Source organism: Stegodyphus dumicola, chromosome 10 (genome assembly GCF_044657685.1).
Source record: "Stegodyphus dumicola isolate Sdum_Otavi_A_Nest chromosome 10, ASM4465768v1".
Lineage (NCBI taxonomy): Eukaryota > Metazoa > Arthropoda > Arachnida > Araneae > Eresidae > Stegodyphus > Stegodyphus dumicola.
Genome location: NC_140777.1, coordinates 157,633,449 through 157,655,648, shown reverse-complemented (window position 1 = coordinate 157,655,648; position 22,200 = coordinate 157,633,449). Strand labels below are relative to the sequence as shown.

At 36.2% G+C, this 22,200-nt stretch overlaps 1 protein-coding gene across 2 annotated transcripts in view; it reads right to left on the bottom strand.

The window, feature by feature from the left end:
- The window catches only part of LOC118188552 (glutamine synthetase 2, cytoplasmic-like), a 140,742-nt gene that overhangs the window by 15,217 nt on the left and 103,325 nt on the right, over nt 1-22,200 (bottom strand). For both annotated transcript variants that reach the window (XM_085825740.1, XM_085825739.1), the window contains exon 4: nt 14,715-14,861. In XM_085825740.1, the coding sequence (XP_085681866.1) occupies nt 14,715-14,861 (147 nt within the window). The remainder of the gene's footprint in view (nt 1-14,714; nt 14,862-22,200) is intronic.

Here is a 22,200-nt window from a genome sequence, read left to right as displayed (position 1 = left end):
CGAAATCTGCATAACATTTTGTATTCGATCATACCTAAAGTTGCCCATGCAAGTCAGTTGTGAATTTAGCTGAGGGCATTTTCAATACTTTTAGAAGTTAAAACTTACTTAAAAAACACTGCCTATTCAAAATTGTTTTTAAATGCATTTAATACAGTATTTGCTCATAAATGCATTACATTTTTCTTCATTATCCTCTACGAGATTACATGAAATTGTCAAGAAAAGTGGATGTACCCTTATATTTCACTATAAGCAGCAATTTCAGCTTATTCTATCAACATCGAATACGCATCACTAGTAAACTTGTAAAATAGGAAAATAAACTGGTATTGCAAATAATTATCAGATAAATCGATCTTGAAAAGGCTTGAAAATACAACCTGCTTCTTGGCCAATATTACGCTAGCGAAATCACGTTTCTAATTTTAAACGAAATGATAGTTTGAACTTAAATTTCATGTTATATACTTGTGAGGATGAAGTGAATTTACGCTTTCTTGACAACAGGACGCCCCACTTTTTAAAAATTTAATTCTAGTATTTGAATTTTAATACAAATTTTGAATAATGGAATATTTTGTCAAAAATCTATCCCCAGTTTTATCATATTTTACTCAATGTGTATAGCTCTAAATATAAAACACCTTGGCTACTCTATACAGAATAGCTACATTTTATACAAAATCCGTTATACCATTTAATTGAATTAAATACAATTCCAAATCGTTTTGCACTTCCAATGCAGAAAATTCCCTTTAAGCCTCTGACGTGAAGACAGCAAAAACCGCGCATATAATTTTACAGGTGGAAAAGTCTGTGCGAATATTTTACAAAAAATTAACTTATATTTATATTACAAATGAAGAAAACTACGAAACGGTAACAAGAGGGGAAAATTTCGTGGCAAAAATATCGCGAAAAACAATACAAGGTGAAAACATCATTGTATGAAATTATCCTGGGAGGAAAAAAGTAAGTAGAAAACATCGCCGCAAAAAATAAAGTGGTCAAAAACTTCGTAGCTTTAAAAACATTGTAGTTAAAAAAAACCCTTATAAATAAATCATCGCAAACATTTTACCCCTTTATATTTTTGAATTGATAAATTTTTACTGAAAAAGCATGAAGGAAACTTAAAACATTGAAAATCTGGAATTAATACTATGTATAGCATTTATTACAATTAATTTTACAATTTGATAATTAAACTATTTAATATAGATCACCTCCTGAAGTTACTAATCTTCGTTTTTCCAATCTATTTTAATACTATGGTTTTTCATGAAAAATTACTAATATATTTTCCTAAATGACATTAATTAAATAACGACTTTTAATTACATAAATTTAAAGTTCGTTTAATTTGTTAGTTAATTGTTATATGTAGCATTAGTTTACAAATATTATTCAAATATTAAATGTTCAAGTTTCCTTCTTATTTTTTCAGCAAAACTTTATAGTTAATTCAGAAATATAAAATGTAAAGGAGTAGAATGTCTGCGATGTTATCCCGCGATGATTTAACGGTTTCTATATTTCACCGCGATATTTTGTACTATAATGTTTTTAATGGCAAGTTTTCGATCCGCTGTATGTTTTACAACGAAGTTTTTTACTTGGATTTTTTAGAATTCCGATTTTTCTCCTTGACTTCTTTTCTTCTACGATGCATTCTGTACAACGTTTTTCCCCTTGCGTCTCCGAGACATTTTCGTCTGCTCCCTAGTTCGATTTGGGTTTCGAATCCCGGTAAACGGGCTGGCTGGATGGGCGCTGCTGTGGTCTTCCCCATGTGTAACGTGTATACAAACCAATTTCCCTTAGAAAATCCTCCACGTTCCATCCAAGACATCTCTCCCCTTATTTTTCGAGTGTTTTGCAATCGAGGGTACATGAAGTCAAGCGTCCGCTCGCCAAAAACACCAATGCAGCCTGGCCGTTCTTCCACGGGGAATCGAATCTTGGGTGAAGCTGCTAAGTGTAAGCATATATTCTATCTTTACCCCTTAAAACTGCTAGCTCAAACTCAATTCACCTCTAATACGCTATTCGCAACTTTAAATGCTAAAAATTCATTAAGGTCGTGCGCTGCCGTAGCGAATTTTATTTCTCATATTATATCACTAGATTGCAGGAAATGCTACATAACCGCTAGACAGGTGAAGAATTTAATCCAATACCTGAAGAAACACGGGATTGGCAATTTTGTACATACTCTATTATTTAGATGTCAGGTTACAGTTAAGTCAAAGGGCTACGCAACTGTCGCAAATTTAAAGTTCGTATGGTAAGTAATAGTGCTTATGTCATAATAGGATTCGACTACTGTATAATGTTACTAGATGAAGTAACGGCATTCTTCGGGCTTTACTCAAGAATGCAGAGATTTCATCTAAGGGGATTGGCAAGTTTTTCCGAAACAGGCAGACAGTAATTTTAATCTTACGTTGGTTCAAGGTATATTGTGCAAGTGTAAAACACATGCAATGTAATGGTTTTAGCTAAAACTTGTACTTGCTTTGTTAATCAGTCATGCCTTCTTTCGGAAATAAACTTTCATAAAGTCGCCAATTACTTTGGCCGATTTCTTCACCATTTTCAAAATATTAGCAAAAAACTGAGAAAGAGCAATTAATTCTGCTTTAAAATTAATCACTGTTCTAAAGAGTAAATGTACACAGAGCGCCATCTAACGGCTTTAGTGAGAACTGATAACGGGAAAGCAACAACAGCGACGTGAACCTAAGATGGGTAAAATGATTTCAAAGTAGAAACAATTTTTTTGTAAAAAAATATAAATTTTCTGCTTAGTATGCATGACAAACTCATAGCAGAAACGCAATAATGGCGACGTGAACCTTAGAAGAGCAACGTGAGCGCAACATACTATTATTATAAATGACCCAAGTGTCGGCTTGGTGGGGTGGGTTTTTGAAATCTTACGTAGACAGTGAGCTTCCTCTTGTTTTGGAGAGAAATGCGCAAAATTTCATCAAGATAGAAATAAAACTGTAGAGTTGTACGAACTACACACGCAAACAAGTGGATCCTTTTTATACATATAGATAGATGGTTTTAATGAATCCAGCTAGTGCCATTTCACGAATCCAGATAGTAATTAATATTATTGAAATGAATCTGTATTTAGTGCTTTTAAATAGCTTAGTTTGTTAGTAAATGACAGAACAAAATTCAATTAAAAATGTTTTAGCTTTGCTGAAACATGGAAGATAAAAAATATTTTTATTAAGTCAGCGGCAACCACATTTCTTCCAAATCTTTGAGTTTGTTTACTAAATTCGGCTAAAGACGAACATACTGCGAGTGGCAAGCCACTTCTTTTATACTGGCGAGTTTCCTGATTAAATTTAAAAGAAATATCTTACACTTTGCAGAGTGGCAACACAAAACTTTACCAATGACACATGCATACAGCGTTATAAATACACAAGAAATAGTAAGATACAAATAAGGTATGCAAGTAACAGGACGAAAGAACAATAGGCAATGAAGGGGAAGTTTCTTGCTAAATGTTTATTCCGATTCAATTTAATTTAATTTTAAAGCAAAGCGATTTCTGCATTCACTAAAATAAACTAATCCCTTCCCCCCTTGCTTCTGAGAAAATTTTGTAGATTTTTTTTTTTTTTTCCCCCAGATCCTTGTAATCGTCCTTGGGACAATCGCCAGACGGAAGTAACAAGTAACCTTCCAGACAAACTTCACACAAATCTGAGTTCACTGAAACATTTTTGTAGCTTCGTTAATGTAACAGTTTCGCAGACCAGTTTTTCGGAATTTGCAAACCCCAACATAACTGTATGAGCCAATATTATTCTTTACAAGAAAAATACCGACTTCCAAAGTAAAGATATGAAATTATACTTCGGATAAACATTTCATATCCCTCTAATTTAGACAAGTATGATCACAGCATGTTTAAGACTTCATGAATTATTTTCATACAACGAATATTTTGCACACATTTAACTATTATTATAAGTAAAATAATAACTGCGCTATTTTAAATTAGATGAAGAATCATAATTTTACGCAATATTAAATAATCAAGTTACTAATAATTATCAAATTTTCGTTAAAACCAAGACAAAAACAATACCTTTTAATTTCAATATTGGTACCAGTATTACAAATCATGGTACCTGAAAGTGATTAATTAATAATAATATGGAATAAAATAATTTCAGCTCATATTTGTTATTTGTTACTAATTTTTAACTTAAGCGAGTCATATAAATTCGGCATCCATTTCTGTTAACATTAAAAAGGGGGATTACTAAAAGCTTATAGACAACTATTATCTCTCCTTTAAAAAAATGAGCCTTAAAAGTTAAATAAATACGCCAGTATTGTGAAGTTCTGCATAAAATTATGCGCAGTGCCAAACTTCAAATAATGTTGATTCAGTATGAAGCTAATACCATTTCAAAGCAATTGTGGCTAAAGACATTGCATATAGTCGTGGAAAAGACATGACTGAATTTTTTTAATGAGAGATTACTAGTTTTTACAAGAGTAGATTGGATTGAATTATTTGATCACGCTAAAACACAGTAGGGGTAGTTGCCCAAGTAGAGGAATGTCTTCGTGGAATATTTTTCAAGGGAAAGTGGTTCGTATGTATTTTACACACGCAGAAAGCAATGAAAATTTTCGTGCAAGAAGCCAAGGATTTGAACATAAGTAGAACTACCTGAGTTCAGCGACTTTACCGCTCATTCGCACTAAGAATATGAAACCTTGAAGAATACAGCTTAAAAATATTGGCACAAAATAGCGAACTCTTTGGCGAATTATTCAGTTTGAAACATACAGGTGAACCACCGACCACGAGGAAAACACGTGGCTGAAAATCAGTCTTGTATTAATGCTTTCGATTATCTCTAAAACAATGAACTTAATTATCTCACACAATAGCACACTTCAGAACTAAAGTGTTCGGAAAAAGATACATATCATAATTCATTATTGTATCTTCACAAATGCAAGGAGTGCATTTTATTTCGCTCAAGCAAGCTAATGAAGAAATACTGTGCCCTACAAAAGAGTTATACTCAGACAGTTACAGACGAAAGGCAACATTCGTTAATTATACGGTGAAGCACTGATGGTCTTAACTATCAACTATTTTCAGTCGCAGATGGCAGCAACTCATAGGGCTGGGCTTAAGTATCTGTGTTGCAAAAAAAAAAAAAGCCACTTGATAGCATAGCCAAATTACCTGCACGGGGGAGGGGAAAATAAAACAACTCCAGTAAACTAAGAAACAGACTATTTACGGCAACGAAGACAAACTAAATGCTCCAACAAATCTAGATTCATGCTTTTACAACACAATGAACATAATCAGGGTTAGACTAAATGCAACGGACACCCCGAGTATTGTGACCACTGTACTAACCTCGGGAGGGAGTATTGTGATCTGCGTTTGTTTCTGTGGTTGTGTGTGATCTACGGTTACGGTCTGTGATGTAGGTGGAGTAGGCTCAGCAACACGATGCAGAAATAAAATGAAGTCAGCCAGAGTACACGAAAATATTGAATAACTTTTGAGTTCGTTATTTATATATTTATGCATAAGGTATTAAATGAAATAAATAACATTTCAAAAATATTAAAGAACACTTATACAAGTCTAGATGAAGCGACCAAAATTAATACATGCATATATATAAAGAAACTCCGATACGATTTGAGTTCACTTAAAGTCAGTGTTCGCGCACTCACTGCGATTTTAGTTTCTCTGATTTCTCCATAGTTGGGAGCCAAATTTCTTGTGGGGTGTAAACGGAAAGAACAATAAAAATTTAAACTATACTACTTTATCAATTACTTATTAACTAAATTATTGTGATTAAATAAGAAAATTGGCTAGCTAGGATCTAATACAAAGTTGCTGAGCGACTCCACAAGAACATGATAGTCCCATACACAGTTCCATTTCGCTGAATATAATCTGTCATCCCTGGCACACAATTCAGATAGATACAAACCTTGGATGAACACTATTAAACACCTGGAAGATCATCTTGTTTCGATACTCCTGGAAAGCTCGTCTGCCTTCCTCAAATGGGACTATCTGCCTCACGGCTTCCAAACCACGTCCGCTGTTCATCTGATGTTCTGCTGGTGGCATCCTGGAGTGACGTCAGTTCCACATCTCCTGGCTTATGCTTTACATTCACTACAGTCATAAACTTCTTAGAGTTTAAAACTGATCATTCTAACTTGCCATACGGCCATTCACGGTTGTAGAAAAATTTAGGGCGCTATCCCGCCACTCACTCGAAGGCGAAAATAAGATTCTGAGAGATCAGGCAATCAGAGCTTTAAGGTGGCGTACACTAACATAATAGCAAAAATTTTAATTTTTAAGTCATGAAAATCATCCGAGTCCTCACTGAAGAACATAAAACTGCTTAGTGAGAGATTCGAGAGAATTATATCTAATTCTTGAGAATTCAGGGTATGAGTATCACGTGACCGGTACTAGCCAATACGGTTGGATCCACATTGGCAAGCGTGGTGAGATCCAACTATTTACACATTGTACAAATAACACTAAAAGTCTTTGCCTGTCCAGGCACTAAGTCCATATTTTTAGTAGTAAACACAAATTCACAAACATGAAATAAATCTTGGTTAAATACTTGGATAAATACTCGGATTAAATGCTTGATTAAATACTTCAATAAAATGAGATAAGTTGGATAAAACTATATACATATTTACAGCTACCACTTTACATTGTGGTGAATTGACCTAGGTCGTTTCACCACGCTTTCCACAGTGGGATCATAAACTGAAGTGACAAAAGTCATGGGATACCTCCTAATATTTTTTCGGTCCTCCTTTTGCCCGGCGAAGTGCAGCAACTCGACGTGGCATGGACTCAATAAGTCGTTGGAAGTCCCCTGCAGGAATATTGAGCCATGCTGCCTCTATAAACTTCCATAATTGTGAAAGTGTTGACGGTGCAGTGTTTTGGGCACGAACGGACCTCTCGATGATGTTCCATAAATGTTTGATGGGATTCATGTCGGGCGATCTAGGTGGCCAAGATCATTCGCTGGAATTGACCAGAACGTCCTTCTAACCAATCGCGAACAATTGTGGCCCGGTGACATGGCGCATTGTCATCCATAAAAATCCCATCGTTGTTTGAGTACGTGAAGTCCATGAATGGCTGTAAGTGATCTCCAAGTAGCTGAAGGTATCCATTTCCAGTCAATGATCGGTTCAGTTGCACCAGAGGACCGAGTTCATGCCATGTAAAAACAGCCCAGACCATTATGGAACCACCACCAGCTTGAACAGTGCCTTATTGACAACTTGGGTCCATGGCTTCGTGGGGTCTGCGCCACACTCGAACCCTACCATCAGCTCTTACCAACTGAAATCGTGACTCATCTGACTAAGCCACGGTTTTTCATTCGTTTAAGGACCAACCGATATGCTCACGAGCCCACGAGAGTCGCTGCAGGCGATGTCGTGCTGTCAGTAAAGGCACTCGAGTCGGTCTTCTGCTGGCATAGCCCAAGGAAGACAAATTTCGCCGCACTGTCCTATCGGACACGTCCCTCGTACGTCCCACATTGATTTCTGCGGTTATTTGACGCAGTGTTGCTTGTCTGTGAACATTGACAACTCTACGCAGACGTCGCTGATCTCGGTCGTTAAGTGCAGGTGGTCGGCCACTGCGCTGTCCATGGTGGGATGTTATGCCTGAAATTAGATACTCTCGGCACACTCTTGACACTGTGGATCTCGGAATGTTGAATTTCCTAACGATATCCGAAATGGAATGACCCATGCGTCTGGCTCCAACTACCATTCCGCGTTCAAAGTCTGTTAATTCTCGTCGTGCGGCCATAATCACGTCAAAGCCTCTTCACATGAATAACTTGAACACAAATGAAAGCCCTGCCAAAGCACTTCGCATTTATACATTTTCTACGCGATACTACTGCCATCTGTATATTTGCATATTGCTATCCCATGACTTTTGTCACTTCAGTGTAGTTCGTAAGTTCTCTCAAAGTATTGACAGGCGAATTCTCCATTTTCTCAAAAAAATTGTGAGCATCCATTAGGATCTACTCCAGTATTGGTTTAATTTTTAAATCTTCATAAATGATCGTATTTCTAACATACTAAGGCGCATTAACCATCGATCTTAGTATTTTATTTTGCAGGAGGTTAATTTTTTTTCGTTCAGTCTTTAACGCCGTGACTCAGGCCGGGGCTGCATAAAGCAAAATTGGTCTAATAAGTGCTAAATACCGAGTACGTTTAATTTTTAAGGCTAAGTTTAGATTTCCGTCCTATGAGATTATAGAGGGACATGTAAGCTCTATTTGCTTTGTTAACTTGGTTAATTACATGGTCTTTAAAGTTAAGTCGTTCATCAAGAATCACTCCTAGATATTTAGCGGAGGAAGATCTCCTGGCTTGGCGTAACTTCTTTAAACATACACCGCTGTCCATTAAAATTGCAACACCATGAAGTAATGCAAATACACAAAAGATATTTAATGTACGTAAACAGTATGGCATGAAGACAGAATGATTAAATTTGCAAGCAGTTTGGGGGGGGGGGTTACAGAGGTGTGATATTAGTAAAAACAGCTGGCAACCATGGCAGCTAAAATGGACCTTACCTTTTTAGATATGGAGTCGAAATGGGTCTGAATGACAGAAACGGTCAATTCATTCCCATGCTGGTTTAAGTCTGTCACATTTCCATCAACCGTATTAGCTGGAGAAGGGTGGCGGGCAAGTCTCTCAGCAGCCTATGACCTGATGTTTTCAGTGGGTGACAGATCTGGAGACCGTGCAGACCAGGGCAGCACGGTCTCCAGATCCTGTGTATCGAGGCAGGTCAGAACAAGACGTGCAACCTGTGGTCTTGCATTATCTTGTTGGAAGACGACGTTTGGCAGGCCTCGAAGATAGAACACAACCACTAGACCTAAGATGTCAGAAATGTACCGATTTACGTTCAACTTACCGTCGATCCGAACTAGAGATGTGCGTGTCGTGTACCCACCCAATGGCTGCCCAAACCATCACACCAGGTGCTGGGCCCCTATGCCGATATCGAATGCAAGCAGGGAAAGTGTGGTCTCCTCGGAGCCTCCACACACGCACACTGCACGCAAAACCGGGAGTCGTCTGAAAAGACGACATGGTGCCACTCCTGTATCTAGCTTTGCCGTTTGGCGCAACAGTCTCTCTCTATGCTGCATTGTCAAGGGAAGCCGAAGTAATGGTCGCCGTGCTGATTGTCCCCACTTCTGCAAACATCGACGCACCGTACGTTCGGATACCCGGCATGCTGAAAACATGCCTATTTCCTGACTAAAGGTCCGTGAGTTGGTTGCACGGTTTTGTAGGACTGATCTCATAATATATCTGGCTTCTTGGGCATTATTCATGGGAGAGCGTTGAGATCCTGCATGCTGTTCAGTATGACCCTCAGCAACCCACCGATTTTATATTCGCATGACAGTGGTTGGATTTCAACCAATGCGACAGGCAATATCACGGAAGGCTAATAGGCAACGAGCCGGAACACGGAAGGCTAATAGGCAACTCTCGATAGGCAACGAGCCTTTTTTTTTTCTATCGAAATTCGACACTTGCTAAGCATTTCTTCTTATTCGAGGCATAACGCAATATTCTGAGCAAACTCCGACCTTACAAAGCACTTTCCACAAATGAGAAATCCACTACACAACTTGTCTTTTACGCAGTGCATCAGATGTCGTTTCTCTCTCCTGCGTCGTCTAAATACGCTAAAATAATAAACGTCTGCATATCCCAACCTCTTCTTCTCTTTCATGTGGATTTGAACGTTCCTCAGATCATTTCTTCCTGGTGTTGCAATTTTAATAGCCAGCAGTGTACATATAAATAATTTCAAAGTGAAGTAAAAAGTCGGAACGTAAATTAAATATAAATTTAGTTCCAAAAAATAATAAAGGCCAACCTATTTTTTTACCTCCGTGAAATTGGTAACAAAAACCGAATAATGTCTATTGAATGAAACATATTTAAAAAACATAAGTTGATACCATTGATAGTGACCGATGATAAAGCATGGGTTTACCTAAATGAGTGCTATAAAACAAAGTCTACTTACCGAAAATGAAGAGAAAAAATGTACAAACCTGGTTCCGTCAATGCAAAGAAAATTTCAGTAAAGAGCTTAGTACTGTCGCGGAATTCTCTTATAATGGGAAATAATAAATAAGAAAACAGGAAAAAAATATTAAACTCAAGGTACTATCATGAGAAAGTTGTACGTCCAATATTTATAGAAGAAATTCCATTTCTCTATCCGAACTGACTTTCAAAGAACTTCATGACGACAAAGCAACAAGACATACTTCGAAAAGTACCACTGCATTCCTTCAAAAAATGAAGACTGATACAGGTATTGCATATATACTTTTTAAGCATTCCTGCGAAGTTCCCTGATGATGGACTGTTGTGCCTTGCAAAACTGTTGCCTTGGAAATCCTAAATAAAGAGTCTCTTGGAAACAGCGCTTTCTAAGCGCAAGCCCACCATGCTTGATGGACCCTGGAAAATAGTATCACAGGACCGTAAATCAATGCCCCTGGAAATTTTATGAAAACCCTTCTAATCTAGAAATCACGATGCTGACTTATAGTCCAGAAAAAAGGCTATCAAACATTTCAAAAATACTCTTTACATTTTAAACATTAATTAAATGGCCCCAAAATCGTTTTTAAAATGTGTAAACACTGTCTGTACATTACAAGTTCTACGATTTACATAATGTAAAAGTGTTTCTTGAAGATTTTGAAAGGTATACGATTATAACAACTTAACGATATTATTAAAGAAAAACAAAAGCTGTTGACATCAGTGAAATTATGTATGCCAAGGTTCATCAAAATTGTCGTCGGTTACTATTTCAACTTCAAATTAACTTCACATATTATGATTTTTATAGCTTATAAAATACATTTATATCATACCAATTTTGATATGAAGCGTACTCAAAAATACACAGCATTTAACATTAATCTAACAAAATTCCGTATGAACTACCTAATCCCGAAACTATTAATGCCTCATTAATGAATAAAAACTTCCAGTACCTTCATCAGTGTGTAAATACTTGTAATGAATACTTCAATTTTGAGCCAAAATTTATCTCAGTTTCATTTGCCATAGCTATGTAATGATTTAGGATGTGAGAGGTTACAAATAATCGTGACAGATGGCTGTGGATGGTCTAATGCATAATTGCTTAACGCATTATACCTGCGATCAAGCCTACCTCTTTTGAGGATTCAACACACCTTATTTCTGCACAAAACAACTCTTGAGACGCATATTCTGATTCATACATAATTATGGGTACAATCTGCATACAATCTTCCTCATATTTTAAAGTTTTTCAGTTTCTTAAGAAAAACACAATTGATGAAAGAGAAATGAGCAATGACATAAACAGGAAGCAAGCAAAGCAGGAAAGTGATGATAAAATACTGGGAGAGAAAAACTAAGCAAGCAAAGCAGGAAAGTGATGATAAAATGCTGGGAGAGAAAAACTAATCATGGTTTCCTAAAGATTTTCGATTTCGAACCATCGTGATTGTTTTAAAAGCATACCTGCTTCAGCACCGTTATATAAGATTGCATGACTTGTATAGTTTGGTAATGAAGCAGTTTAAAGAGATGGAGCTTTATACCGTTTACTATAGCAGGAAATGCCCAAATTAAGATGGTGGTGGTGTATTGAGAATACGGCAAAGCACACTAGGGCTATCTGCCTAAGGGGAGGGATGCCTTCGTGGAGGACTTTCTAAGGGAAACTGGCGTATACACATGGGGAAAACTACGAAAACGCCCATGCAGCCAGCCCGTTCGCGGGATTCGAACCTCGGACCGAACTACCAGTGTTCAGCAATTTTACCGCTCGGCCACTGGTGGGCCCCCCAAATTAAGATGAAGAGTTAAGTTATTAATTAAAATGAAGAGTATTGCAAATTTAAGTTAAAATCTTAATTTGCATAGTTTTTAACCTTACAATGTACATACATTACGTCTTAAAATAATGATAGTATAAATTTTTAAAAACAGTAATTAAATTAATTTGACTTAAAATTTTGACAAATTACGAGTTACAGAATTTCAATCAATACATTACACATTAGTTTCAGAAATTAAAGCAAACACAAATTGTATAACGGCTCCAAAAATACTAGATAAATTTAAATGCTTGTTAGTAAGAAAAATTCACAGCATGAGAAATTAGAATAATCATAATGACTAGCTATGAACAAATTTGAGAAAAAGTACCAAAAACATGTAGCAATTTTTCCCAAAAGAAAGTTAATACGGACTGTGAATATTCGGGGTAATCATATATCTCAAAATGAGCTCTCTTACCAGTTACGAACAGAGTTGTTGAGCCATATTTTGTGATAATACACCCCCAGATATACATGCTTTTCCATAGCCTAACCAGAATTCTCAGGTACATTATTTTCCAGCGAAAACTGTTAAAGACTCCAATGCACACTTGTCCATTACAGTCCTTATGCGTCCTTTACTTTCGCAACGGCTGATCGTAGATATATACACTCAAGAGCCAAAACATTATGACCAGCCCTACATTTTGCGATGAACGCGCCTGGATGACGTGGAAGGCACGTGATCAGGTGGAAGTGGTATTTAATTGCTGCTGGAGAGTCTGAAGAATCATTCTGTCACTTACTTTTGTGTGTGATGGGAAAGGCTGCGGATCTAAGCGACTTTGATAGAGGGCAGATTGTAATGGCTCGTAGACTCGGAACAAGTATTTCAGAAACTGCACGACTCGTGGGTTGTTCGCGATCTACAGTTGTTAGTACGTATGAAAAGTGGATGAATGACGGTGAAACCAGCAGTAGACGACATGGTGTTAGACGTCCACACGCTATCAAAGAAAAAGGTCGTCGGAGACTGTCTCGCATGGTGAAGCAAAACCGGAGCCAGACAGTGGCTCGGCTGACAGCCGAATAAAATGCAGGGCCAAGTAGAAAAGTAACGCAGCACACTGTTCAGTGGACACTGTTGGATATGGGGCTACGCAGCAAACGTCCCACTCGTGTGCCTTTGCTGACTAAGCGTCATCGCCAACTGCGCCTGCGCTGGGCCCAGGAACATAGCGACTGGTCCATGGATCAGTGGGAGAGAGTTGCTTGGTCAGATGAATCACGGTTTGTTATTCATCACGCCGATGGCCGTGTCAGGATACGCCGTCTTCCAGGCGAACAGTTGCTCCCTCAATGCACAGTAGGTCATACACAGGCCGGTGGTGGCGGTATTATGCTCTGGGGGACGTTCTCTTGGGCGTCTCTGGGACCCGTGGTTGTGGTAGAGCAGACCGTGAATGCTACAGGGTATCTGAACATCACTGCGGACCAGTTGCACCCTTACATGGCCTCTGTTTTTCCAGCTGGAAATGGAATGTTCCAACAGGACAACGCCCCGTGTCACAAAGCTACAATTGTGTTGGAGTGGTTCCAGGAACATGATGCTGATTTCCAGTTAATGTCCTGGCCGCCTAACTCACCGGATGTCAATCCGATAGAACACATTTGGGATCTCATGGGACGGCAGCTCAGAGGTCAAAGACCACCAATTCGCAGTGACCGTTGCTACAACATCTGGTACAATCTGTCTCCGGCCATCTATCAAGGACTTGTGGCATCCATGCCAAGGCGGGCTGAAGCTGTGTTGCGCGCCAAAGGTGGCCCAACTCGTTATTGACAGGTCAGGTTTTGGCTCAGGTGTTTGTCAGTTGTCAAAGGTTTTGTCAGGTGGTCATAATGTTTTGGCTCTTGAGTGTAATTGAAGTGCAAAAACACTCCTCAATGGCGCCAGGACAAGATAGACTCGTCTGACTGGTACAAAAATGACTGGTACAATAACATTATTGGCATTTCAAAGGAGGGGCTCTTCTGCTGAAAAAGATAAAGACATAACACCACTCACTGGTCATCAAAAGTGTACAACCCCATCTTAGCTAGATATCTATTCATAGTTTTCCTAAAGAAAATTGGTTCACTGGGACGGGTTTTTGTCGACACAACTGTCCGGCTGTTGCTTGTCTATGGCGTCGTGCATCTTATCTATCCCCTCATGGTACAGAGATCAGATGTTGATACTTTTGTGTAACCTTAGTTTGAAACTCTGGCATCTTATCAGTTTTTTCAATATTGTTTCCCCATAGTCATCTTTTTTAAATCTTCAGGAGTTGAAAGTTCCACGTAGTTCTTCAAAAATGGGATCTACTGTCACAGTTACTTTAACAACCACATCAACAGCAGGAGATTTGCTTTCCTGTTTATTACTCTAACTCTGGACTGCTAGTATATGAGTATTTCTCACTCAAATTTCTAAACTCGTACTTCTCAAAACAAGAGTATAAATATGAAGATTAAAAACTTTAATCGTTTAAAATCCATAAATAAGCATTGGGTTTTGTCTCCTGTGAACTTAAAATTTTAACTGCAATTCAACTTAAAAAAACATATGTTAAATAGAAACTTAATTTACTGAATTACATTATTCCTGAAAGAAACTAATAAGTCGTGAAGAGGAGAAATGCAACACTAAATAAAAAATATTAACATTTTGAATTAACAATTTTTATAAAAACGTACCCTGAGGGCCTGGGAAACCTTGTTTAGGCCACCCGAAAGGATGCCCATCGGTATCAAGAAAAGTGTATTCTTGCTCTAAACCAAACCAAGGAGCGAAATCCTTGGCCTTTGTCATAGCTTCCGCGAGAGAATGCCGCTTATTGGAATCTGAAATAAAAACGTTAAACACTTCAATAAAGTACATACATAAGTAAAAACTATTATAATAATTGAATACATGTAACGGGATATAGCATCAGCAATCTTATAATCAGAGCCTGATTATCAGCTAGGGCTCAGATTTTAAAAGGCCACATATTTCAATCAATGATTCAACAGAATTCTGTTTTTTCCATCATAAAAATAAATGCTCACTGGAGGCCACAGAAACAAGGCGGTGTTTAACTTAATGAGACCCTAATTACACAGTATTCACAGATCCTATTACACCTCTTTACACAAGTATTAACACGTTCAAAGTGCTTTTAGCTGTAGCTTACAGCAGATTAAAATAAATGTGAAGTTCCAGTATTAGCAGCAAGGTTGCGATTATGCAACAATATGAATACGTTTGCATTTAAATGTAGTCTTATTACAGATAAAAAAGAACTGCCTTGTACTTTTTGTATTCTTATTCAGTGTAAGAAAGCAGAAAAATTAGTGACATTAAAATTTGCTCTACGATTTTTAGTTTTTTTACCGTGAGAAAGCGTAACATTCAGTGACCGAAACGCTTAAAAACTTTACAGGAAATAAAATTACTCACATTTTATATTACACACTGGGATAAAGCTTCAGTTGCCAAATTCTCATAGATCAAAATTTAATACTATACTGCCAACATTTTGGTAAGATAAATTATTTTAATCATGCTACGAAACCAAAAGAAAGCAGTATTTGCGTTACCATTTTTCTACGGCATCGACACAATAGATTAAATTTGGGTATGACGAAACGCTGGAGATTGACTGAACACAATTTACAAAGTACTGCATTAGAAAAAATTCAATTTAATATTACCCTAATTCCAAGGGAATGTCTTTAAAACTGAAAATCACTTTAAATTGAGCCAATTACCTGCGCAAGACTTACCTTTTTCACATATGATCCATATGATTTATTCTTTTCATTCAGTTACGAATTTAGAACAATGTGAGAAAAGTGTAGCATAATTTTCCTAGCTTCGTTGTTTGATCCTTTGCTAATAACTCACAACAATGAACAAATGTAAAGTCGTGCCTAGTAAAGTTCATATACTTAACGGCACGGCTGCATAACTGCTGGCTGCCCCTCAGAAAATCTGTTGGGATTCTGCTTAGGTACCTCGTCACAGCTTCTTCGACTTCCAAAATGAAGTTAAAACTTTGGCCTTCAGGCAGAAATTAAATTTGGGGAATAAAAATTAGTCAAATTCAAAGGTTTCAAATCTGGTTTATAAGGTTTGACAGCGGCCGGATTTTGAAGGCTTGATACCGTCATACAGTCTTTGCCAAAAACCTAAATGCTTGCTCCACAAGGAATTAAAAGAGCTAAAATAGTTATGAAAAGTAACTGCTACATATAGTTCGATCACATTTCAATCGAAAATTTAATTCCAATTTTCTATAGTTGTTGTATATTGTATTATAACATTAAAGAGTGTTGAAACGAACAGTACTTCCGCAGTTGTGTACCTGAAGCTGCTTCCCCTCTTTAATAATACATTTCCCACATTACACTATTACAGAATGAAAAAAAATTACCATGATTCCATCCTATCAGAAAGAAGCATGTACTGAAACGCAACACCAGTACAGTGAGTTCGTATTTTGAAACAATTTCTTCTCTTTCGAAAGGAAGATACATTCTGCTACACAGTAGTGAAAAATCTCTTTACACAGTATTTAATCTGGTGCATGAAGAACATGAATATGTAAGCCACAGAGAGACTTTTATCTAGTCATAACTTGATGTACGAAGTCGATTATAAGACCTGCGCAAGCAGTACCTCCGGCTCCACTGGCTAGGCTTGCAAGATGCCATGACTTCAACATATCTGCAATGCATTCTTGGATCTTCTAAAAACATGCGGAAATGTAGGTACATTAAGAAACTGAGACAGTTCGTGCAGCGTTTAAAAAATATTACCTACGATACTGTTATGAATTTTGTATGTATGTAAATAATTTTAGTGACATTATATGTAAATTGCAGTACCTATCGTGCAATGTCACATAAAAGGCCTCAGAATGCGAAGTATCGCCATTAACATTGAAGTAAATAAATGGCTATCTTGCCAAACGGGAACATAGCGCCAAACTGACGATTGGTTTTGTCGCTAAATTTCGCGAAAAGGTTGGCGACATTTTGGTCAGATCAATGTGTAACTGGTCTGATCCCTTTACAACTTTATTCGGCCCTATGTAACGGTAACTGCGTGTGCCTTCCGGAAATTTCGGGAAATCGAAGGTACTGGACATTTCTCGGCGGACGGGAGAAAACTAAATAAGACTGGAGATATCAGTTTGCAGTAGATTTTAAAGTAACGAGACAGCACCGTGCGAGCTTCGCTTACTTGTGCTTTGCTTTGTGTTATTTTTAACGTTGTTAGTAGTTTGACACTGTAATTACTGATTGTGTTCTGTCATACTGCGAAGAGCTGTACGAGTACTTTTGAGCGAGGAGTTCCATAACAGTTTTTAAAATAAACTCCATCAAGCTAACATCGGTTCTATGAGCATTTTATTCATTATTACGAACCCTTATGCACGTAACAATTCGCAGATGAGCAACAGCTATCCGCAAATTGTTACGTACGAAGACTAATGTTATGCTATTAAACATTGAGGTTTTCAACAATTATGTTTTTTTATTTATAGGATGCAAGATATAAATAAAACTGCAGTCATCGAGGAAAAAACAGGTAAATCAACATAAATCGCAAGGGTCTAGGATTTAGAAAACGGGAAACATCTTTTAATTCCCATGCGAATTATCGTAATATTTACGAATTATATTTTATTTCATGTAAGTTGCTAGACACTTACTGTAACGTTGATATTTAATTGTGACCTAATTTCCCCCTCCCTTAAATAACCAACCTTCTAGAGCCAGGAATTTATCCTACAGATGAATAATGAACTAAATCTTCAGCGATATTTCTTGTCATAATATGCTTTGAAATATTTTCAGTAAAACAGACCGTAAAAGACGGATTTTTGGATTTAATAACCATCTGCGATATGAAAGTGAAAATCATGATTTTAATTCTTATTTTAGCTTATTATTATATTAAAATTTGAGTAGCTTTCTCAGACTTCAATTAAAAATCATCGAAACGCGTCAAGAGTAAAATTACAAAGTTCCCCGTTTCAGAGAGATGAGGAATAAATTTGATTATTACTACAGCATTTTTGAATAAATAACTACTTTCAGAAGAATCAGTTCTTGGACAACGCATTGGTATAAGCATCCATCCATGTCAACAATTCCGAGCTGCATGGTTACCATGGCGACGCTGGCTTACCGGCAGAGAAACAGCCTCAATAGCTCCTACATCCTCCAAATTTTGGGTCAAGGCCAACATTCATGGATGCGTTAATAAAAATTTATCGGGTTAATTTTTACGGAAACAAATTACGAGTTTCAGTTTCACCACACAGTCATAATCATAATTTATCTCCGATTCCAGAAAAGCAGTAGTAATTCCCATTATGAGAAAAATACACAACAGGCTCCATACCAACCACACTGAACCTTTTTTTTTCTCGCGAATAATATATGCTACGCACGCCGTAAGACGGTAATTCTGTACCTCAGAATACATTGCATTAAAAAAGAAGGTTATATAATCCAAGGGTTTATTTTAAAATTAATGTGATTTTTGACACTAGGAAAAAATTTACCGTTTCTGAACAAACAGGTTTTTAACTGCTACATTGTTACATTACTATATATGCTGCATGTAACTGCTTATATGCAGCATATATAATAGATATAGATATATATGCTGCATTCTTACTTTGATATTTTCTTTTTTACTGCAGCTGCCAACACAAAGCATGGAAATATTATTAAAATGCTCTCTCCAGAGCAAACATTTCATATCAAACATCTATCTCGTTTTGCAAAATCAGCAGCGAACTCTCATAACTTTGATGTTTTTGTATTTTCAGCAATTACGTCATAGCATGAAATATGGAAGGCAGTTAAAATACTTCGTACTCTGCCACATAACTTATATAACAACTCGCTCATCTCTCTCATCCCACTCAAAAATCTTTCGAAACTTAAATTCCTCCTCGCAGATAGGGAGGGGGGAAGTAACGAAGCCCTCACACTCAAACTTAAGTAGCAGTTTGGTGAAGTGTTATTTTGTTGAGTAGTTTTGACTGAGGATTTGAAGATTATAAGTACTCACATCTGAAATATTTAAGTATTAATTAGCCAACAGCATAGAAGAAATGTTTCTATGTAAATGAGTCTACGCCTTAAAACCATTAAAATGATGAAAGAAATGTTTTCCCTTGAGTAATTAAATTACTTGCCCTAATAATATACCAACACCAAAAAAGATATCTCGCCCACGTAACGAACGATCACAAAGCTTTTTATTCAAAGCTTTGATACTTTCCAAATAAGCATGCTCTTTCTTTTCTTTATAGAATAAAAATGTTTAAAATGTGGCTTTGTAACTGCTCGTTTTATCAGATTAAACAATACTTTCGTCATTTTTTTCTCGTAAAAATTTAAGTTGCTTTTATCCTTTCTCCTCTAACGAAGACTACTATAGAACGACAAACAAAGTCACATTACACGCATAATTTGGTCCAAAACACCAAGAAAGCATTCAAAATATTAGGGGCCGGGGGCAATGTTCAATGCATAGGCAGGTATAAAATACATGAAAGTATTGCATATAAATTTTCCTATCGCTACACAATATCGTGTTAGCGGCATGTACACGATAAAAATGTCGGATACACAGAATATCAAATGATTTAAACTGGGGCATTCGAATTCTTGAAAGATTGAAGGTTAGAAAATTCGAATCTTCATACTTTCTTCTTCATTCGAATCTTTCGCATCGTAACTTAAAAACTCGGGAAATGCTTTATAACTCAAAAACGATTAATAATGCTGACCTCAATTAATTAATTAATTTTTTTTTTTTTTTTTTTTTTTTTTTTTTGTGAGCATTGAGTATCTTATGTTTATTATGTATGTTTAATTCTTGAAATACTCCTTCCTTCTGTGCTCCTTTTGAAGTAAAGGAATTCTTGGAAAGTATCAACTGTCGGAACTTTCACTCAAACGCCTTTTTCCCTCAAATGACACTAAGAAAATGATCGCCAAATTTCTAAGAGTTTTAATAACATATTTCGTTTATTAAATTTTACTTACAACTTCACGAAAAATATAGACGTATTTTCAAAACTAAAAACTGTTGTTAGCCCAAAGGGCCAACTTGCCCAGAAGCGCTATTAATTTCGTTTTGGCATTTTGAGTTAATTAACTATAGGCGGCAAATCACTTTTTTTGAATTGTTTTTACCACCCAAACATCACAGCCTTGTATTATATTTAAAGAAATTAAATAAAGAAGAACCTTGCATAAAAGTATGTATGTTTTTCGCACTGTGATAAAAACAACGGTACCTAGAGACATCAAATTTCTGAATAACGTACATCTCCACCCGAATATGGGAATCTGGAAGCCCGAAATTTGGAATCTGTTTTATTATCTCTTTCATATTTTGCAATGCATTTACGAGTTTTTGATTAAGAAACTCAAAGATTTCAAAGCGAGCAATGGCAACACTGTATGGGGAAGGGAACATTTTCATCTCCAGCGCGCGAGATTATATCGGAAATTCTGAAGATATGCTCTTTTAAATATTTTTATTATGCATTTCACATTTTGTAAAGTATTTATGAGTTTCTACTCAACAATTTCAAAGCCAGCATTGGCAACACTGAACAGGAAAAAAAAAAAAAGGTTTCAGATTTTAAATTACGTCCAAAGAGCGTTTTTTTTTTTTTTAACATTTTGTGTGTTACATTTATTTATTAAATATAACGTTCTTCGCACGTTAAACCATAAAATTCAGTTCAACACTAATATCGTAAAATAGTTTCAAAATGAACAAACATATCTTCAGAATTTCCCGTACAAAGACTCGCGCGCTGAACATAAACATGTTTTTTCTGTACAACGTTGCCATGGCTCGCTTTGAAACCCTTGAGCTTGTTAATCAAAAATTCGTTAAAGTTTTACAAAATATGAAATCGATAATGACACAATTTCCAAATTTCAAACTTGGGCTTCCACCTGCCCGTATTCGTAGGAGGATTACGTCATTCAAAATTCGATGGCTCTATATACGGTTGTTGTACCCCAATGCGAGAAATATATATACATTTATGCAGATTTTTCATTACTTAATTTCTTCAACTATTATAATGCAAGACTAACATTTGGTGGCAACATTTTGAAAAGTGAAACGGACATTTATAATGAACAAACGCAAAACTGCAAAACGAAAACAATAGTCACTAAAAATTATTTCCAGGGTGCGAATCTGCGTATCCGAAATTTTATGCTCTTTTAAAATTATTTTGTGATATTGCTGTTAAATTGAATTTTATGGTTTAAGTGCAAAGAAAATGATACCTGATAAATAAAGGTAACGTACAAAACGTTAAAAAATGCTTCTTTGGGCGCAGTACAAAATCTGAAAGCTTTGATTATTTTTCCCTGTTTACTAGCAGGTTTATTTTTTTAAGTATGGTCCGTTTTTCAATACAAAGAAAACGCGGTAAAAATCTTTCCAAAAAATTTATTTTCTGAATTTACTTATAATTCTTTATTTTCCTACATAATTTCCATGCTAGTTCAAACATCTATCGTAGATAACAATGAGTTTTTTGGAATTACATCACAGAACTGTGCCACTTATGATAACATCTATCAGGGTTCATAGCCACATTTTAGTTAAAAAAATAAGCACCTATAAGCACTTTTCAAGCACATTTTAAGAAAAAAAAATAAGCACCTCTCTAATTACATTATACACAACTGCATAACCTTAAAAGAAAAATTAGACTTGGAATTTAAAATATGAGCAATGCAATATTTATTAAGAGAATAAGCATTACCTCAATCATGGAAAACAACTTTCTTTTTAAATTTTAAATGACAGTTCAATTTACAGAATTAGTTTACAATGAGAAAAAAATGAACTATGCAGAACTAAACTATATTACAAGATTTAATGATGAAATTTCAGTTCAAAATATAGAAAATAAATAATAATAAGTCATATTAATTGTATTCGCTTGGAACCTAATAATAAATACAATTAATTTTTCCACTCATATTAATATTTAAATAATTTAAATCAAAATTCTGAACATTTTCTAAATTTTCATTGCATTACAGTTTTCCCTTAACATATTCCAAACAAAGTAATTTAAGTAAAAAAGAGGAACATTTCTGAAATCAGGAGAAGGGAAATTGCTTCATGCAG